Here is a 5,153-nt window from a genome sequence, read left to right as displayed (position 1 = left end):
ACACACACACACATATACACACACATACATACACAAGCTCATACATACACACATAATACACACAAATGCATATGCATGTACACACACACATATATACACACACATACATATACACATTCCCATACGCATGTACACATACACTCATACACAAATTAATGCAAAAACCTTTAAACAACCACTTCATAAATATTTATAAGACCGTTTCACACAACTCACTATGTACAAAAGCATTTACCCACAGTGGCTATTGGTCCCCATGTAATCTTAAATTGGAAGCTTTCTCTTAATTCTAGAACCCAGGTTTTGTGACAGGGACTTGTTAAAGAGCAGCTTTCTGTGGAGCGAGGGATCAAAGACAACATTATGCAGGGAAGGGACCCGATCTACGCTGAGAAAAGCCTGCCGTCAGTTCGAGCCCCCCACTCCAGCTCTGTAGCCTCGCTCTGTTTCTTCGCCTCTCTCTGCAGCTGCAGTTTTCTCACCACCAGCGTGTTTTCGCAGCCACCGTTTCTTTAAAAAAGCTGGTAAGACACCACATGTGGGGCTGAGAACACACGTGGTCCAGGCGAACGTACTGCTCTCCTGTAATTCCTACCAGAGACACGCAAACGAGAGCTTCCATTTCCATGAAACATCGTCTATCACTTTAAGAGCTCATTGTGAAGGTTCCCATGCCCATGTCTAAACTAACTTATTGGAGACATGGCTCAGTGGTTAAGAGCACCGGCTGCTCTTGCAGAAGACCCAGGTTCTTTCCCACCATCTACATATGGCTCACAACCATCTTAACTCCAGCTCCAGGCCAGCTGAATATTCCTGGCCTCTCTGGGCACCTGCACCCACTTGCGCGCACACGGATGCACACACATGCATCTACATGTAAGTAAAATAAATCAAATATTTAGGTAAATAAATAAACAGACTCCACCTGTTCATTCTACCAAGCCTATCCGATATTCCAAAGAGATGTTTTAAAGCTGTCATCTGGATTGGGCGTGAATACACAGTGCTGAAAATTCCTCCCCACGTCTTGACTCTTTCACCCCCTCACGTGCTCCTGCAAAGAGCCTCAAAGAGGAGTTGCAGATTCAGGTAGAGGATTTATCCTCACTTGTGCGACTTGAGAAACAGCTTTGGAGGATTGGCTTTGGCATGCAGGCTTTGTAGATTGGTCCTAAAACCACCATGGGCATACTGGCTGGGACAGATCTTTGAGGATGACCTATTACAAATAATCCCCCTAAGGATACTGGTCTTGACGCACCATGCAGGAATTCTTACACTTCTGTAGAGACATAGCAATGATCCCATTACAAACAGAGGGATGGTGTCTGTGTCTGCATCTGCCTGCTCTCACGGAAAATGACATTCAGGCACATTGACATTCAGAACTTGTTGAGCGTTTCAAGTCCCTTCTTGTTATAATTTTCCAGCTATACCTTTGCTCTCTGAAAACAGGTAACAGAGCCCTTGTTGCATTCACAGAATCTTTTGGTGAAAATAAGTTAAACTTTCCACCAGCAAACACATGGTCATTGTTCTCGTGAGCCCGCAGGGCACAGATCACAGATGGAACACACCAGTCATGTTAGCTGGGCATTTCACAGACCTGGTCATTAAGACAGGAGACCACTTGCTTCAGATGCACTTTGCCCTACCAACAATATGAACCAGAAAAATTTGGCTTATAATACTTAATTCTACCCATTTTAAGCAAGAAAAACAATATATTCATAGACAAAGATGAAAGGTGATGTTTGTATATTTCTTAACAGCAACAGACTCGTTTATTTTTTCAGAATATATTAAAAATAAATATAATCTACTTTCAATAGATACTATTAATGTTTTCTGAAAACCACCAGACTGAAATTTTAAAAATTACAATGGCATATCTAGTCAGAGCTACCTCACATGTAATTCAAAATGTTTTCTTGAGACTCATTTTGGAAAGAATCTATTAAAACTGTATTGAAAAATGACTCTTTTAATTCTGGGTTTCACGTGGCATCGTTGCAATTAGTGGTCTAACTACCACAAGTAACCATGCATACCAAACTGTAACACAGAGAAACTGCAAGGAAATTCTCACGAGCAGTGGCTGTTTGGGGTTTTGTTATTTATAACTTACTACTGAGTTTATGTTCCTGAAAACAAGTCTTTCCAAACGTAATTATGTAAACTATTTTGGTCATGTGAAAAAGTTCATATCCTGTTAGATACATACAGAATGGAAGATCTACCTTGATTTAAAAAAAAAAAAAGTCCAAAAAAAGTAATCCCTTCTCCAGGTTCCTTAAAAACTCTGATTTATTTTCAAGTCTAGGTTAAAAATCCTGGGACTTGTGCATAATTTCATGGCCACATGGGGCCCCACTAACACCCTCCAAACAAACAAAACTTGTTAAATAAAATATTTAAAAAAATAATAATAAATGTAACTTCCGAACCAAGCAACATAATGCTGAGCAGAGAAGTCATTTTTTTTTAACACTGGTGACATGATTTCCACTGTCTTTGCCTATCTGACTGATGTCATCACTTCTGCTTGTGAGAATCCAGTGCAAAGAATTGAAGCAGAGGAACGCAGTGGCCATCCTGGACAGTGGGGGTGCTTGGTAGAGCAGTGTCTTGCGGGTGGAAGGTTCCTACACGTCGCTGGGAGACCGTGCTCTCTGGGACAGCGTGGAAGGGATGCACCCGCAGCAAATGAGGCAGAGGGCTTTCTGGATCTCTTGGTTTCTGAAAGCATATATAACAGGGTTGATGATGGAATTGTAGGTGGCGGGCAGGAGGGTGGCGTAGGTATAGATGGAGGGGTAGGTGTAATCCGCGATCAAGGAGTAGAGGGTGAAAGGCATCCAACAGGCAGCAAAGGTCCCCAGGATGAGAGCCAGGGTTGAGACCCCTTTCCGAGTAGTCACGTAGTGCGACGTGGCCAGGAAGTGGTGCTGCAGGGCTATCTGGTGGGCATGCCTCATCACAATCTTACAGATCTGGATGTAGAGCTGAAGCATCAGTGCAAACATGAAGAGGAAAGAGATGGAGAGGATCGCAGCGTTGTTCTTAGTGAGAGGTCTGACCACGCTGCAGGTGGACTCGTCCCTCAGGCAGTTCCAGCCCAGGACAGGCAGCAGCCCCAGGCAAATGGAGGTCCCCCAGAGCATAACCAGCATGACATAGGTAAATGTGACGGTCCTCTCAGAGTGGTACGTCAGGGCATAATACAGCGAGAGGTAGCGGTCCACAGTGATAGCCAGCAAACTGCAGACAGAGGCAGAGAAAGAGGCGACAATGAGTCCAATTGTGACCAGCTTGGTGGCTTCTGACTGAAGCAGGTATGCAAAAATAAAATTGATGATGAGTCCCAGGCCAGCCAGCAAGTCTGCCAGAGCCAGGCTGCCTATCAGCAAAAACATAGGTGCTCGCAGGCTGGGGCTGTGGAAGATGATAAGGACCACAATGGCATTCTCACAGCAGATGAGGGTTCCTGAGCTGCACAAGACAATGTCCCAAGGGTTGACAACGAGCTCAGGTTCTGACTCCGCCACAGGGCCCTGGGAGGGGACAGCGGCTGAGATGTTCTCCGGAGCACTGGCATCTATACAATCCCGAGGAAGCCCGCTTAAATTGACCTTCGGGTCTTCGTTCATTTTAACCCCTTCCTCTTCAACGGAAAGACAGGCTTTTTAATGTTTGGGTACGGTAGGATGCCAATCCAAGATCATGCAAAACACACAGAAACAGACAGACAGTCCTGGACTCAGATAACCAGTGTCAAAACTGCCACGAGCTTCAGGAATTAGAAACAAAAGCTGAAGTCTGCATGGATTAAACCCCACAACCGAACCGCCGTTTGTCATCTAGGAAAACAGGGGACAGGACTCCCGAGGCGGCACAAGCGCCCTCGCCAAAACGCTGAGAACCGATATTGTCTAATTGCATCTCGTATGCCAAAAAGCAACAACTGTTTGACATCTGGGCAGCTGAGAGCACCGCCCAGCAGCTACAAGTCTGCAGGAAGGTAGAATATTTTAAGGGCCTCGAACTCCCACCCTTCCCAAACATCCCCCACGCGCGTGCACACCCCCAAACACACCTCCGGACCCAAACAAAGAGGTGGGGGGTGTCCCAGTCTCTCCCCGTGTGCACGGCTCAGAGAGCAAGGGCCACAAAAGGTAGGTGTGTACCACCAAGGTGCCCAGACAGACAGACAGAGAGAAGGATGTGCATGCATTTGGCCGCTTCCCTAGCGGCGGGGATGCGCAGCCTGCGGGGCAGGGGTTCATCGGGGGTCACCTTGGCACGCCCAGGCCGAGGGGGGTTCCACCGGTGCTGCCGAAGAGCGCGGGCCACCCGCGTGGCACGTCCGCGGTGGCGCCCGCGGCAGGTGAGCGGCGGCGCTCGCGCCCGGCTCTCCGCCCTGCGCGCTCCCTGCCCGGCGCGCATCCGCGGGAACCCCAGGAGGCCGCGCGCGCCCCCACAGGTCGCAGCCGCGCGCGGGGCTGGAGCCCGCTACCGTGGACGCCCGCGCAGTTATGCGGAGACCCGCTCTGCACCCGCTCCTGGAGGAAAGCCTGGAGTCCTACTTGGTTTCTGTGACTTTCCTGAGGAGTCCTAGCCACCAGGGCTCGGCCTCATCATGCTTTTCCCTAAACTACCGGATTTAGGACCAGAAGAATTGCAAAGGGCGATAGGGTTTTCGGGATGTGATGGAGGGATGCGCGATGAGCAGCTTGTGGCGGAGGAGCCTTACAGTAGCAAGCTGCAGCTGGCCACTCTGCAAACTCGGTGTTATTGTTCCCTGGGGATGGTCACTTAACCGGATGGAAGCTACTGCTCCTTGGATCGCCGTTATCATCGCCCAGTTTACTTATTAAGCACTCCTGGAACTGTTTGCCAGTGGAAATCATTTAGGGCGTTCTTGCAAAAGCTTCCTGCAGGCACTGGCCCAAACCCAATATTCATTTAAGTACCAAAGTGACACTGTTAATTTATTATTTCCATTACCACATCCGTGGAGTCTAGGACTAAGATCCTAAAGGTTGTCTGCCTTACAAGGGTGGACCTGCGACTCTCATCCCGGAACGGGATCAAATCTTAAATTTAAACATGATCTCCAGCTTAAAGGTGGGAGAGGTCACATTTCCGTG

General features: G+C 48.0%; 1 protein-coding gene across 2 annotated transcripts; it reads right to left on the bottom strand.

The window, feature by feature from the left end:
- Positions 1-1,764: 1,764 nt before the first annotated feature.
- Positions 1,765-4,434, bottom strand: Gpr12 (G protein-coupled receptor 12). 2 transcript variants are annotated; one of them, XM_075972318.1, is made up of 2 exons: positions 4,300-4,434; positions 1,765-3,264 (listed from the first exon to the last, which is right to left on the bottom strand). In XM_075972318.1, exon 2 carries the CDS (start codon positions 3,174-3,176, stop codon positions 2,649-2,651), a length of 528 nt encoding a protein of 175 aa, XP_075828433.1. In that variant the 5' UTR covers positions 3,177-3,264; positions 4,300-4,434; the 3' UTR covers positions 1,765-2,648. The 2 variants fall into 2 exon arrangements, with proteins under 2 accessions (XP_075828433.1, XP_075828424.1); XM_075972309.1 differs by having other exon boundaries at positions 1,765-3,665; positions 4,300-4,417.
- Between the last annotated feature and the right edge of the window lie 719 nt (positions 4,435-5,153).

The sequence above is a fragment of the Microtus pennsylvanicus genome, chromosome 1 (genome assembly GCF_037038515.1).
Source record: "Microtus pennsylvanicus isolate mMicPen1 chromosome 1, mMicPen1.hap1, whole genome shotgun sequence".
Classification (NCBI taxonomy): domain Eukaryota; kingdom Metazoa; phylum Chordata; class Mammalia; order Rodentia; family Cricetidae; genus Microtus; species Microtus pennsylvanicus.
Note: the sequence above shows the minus strand (reverse complement) of the source record. Positions and strands in the feature narration are given on the sequence as shown.

Excerpts from the sequence above, each read along its gene's own strand:
- Gpr12 (XM_075972309.1), bottom strand. The coding sequence starts at position 3,653 with ATGAACGAAGACCCGAAGGTCAATTTAAGCGGGCTTCCTCGGGATTGT.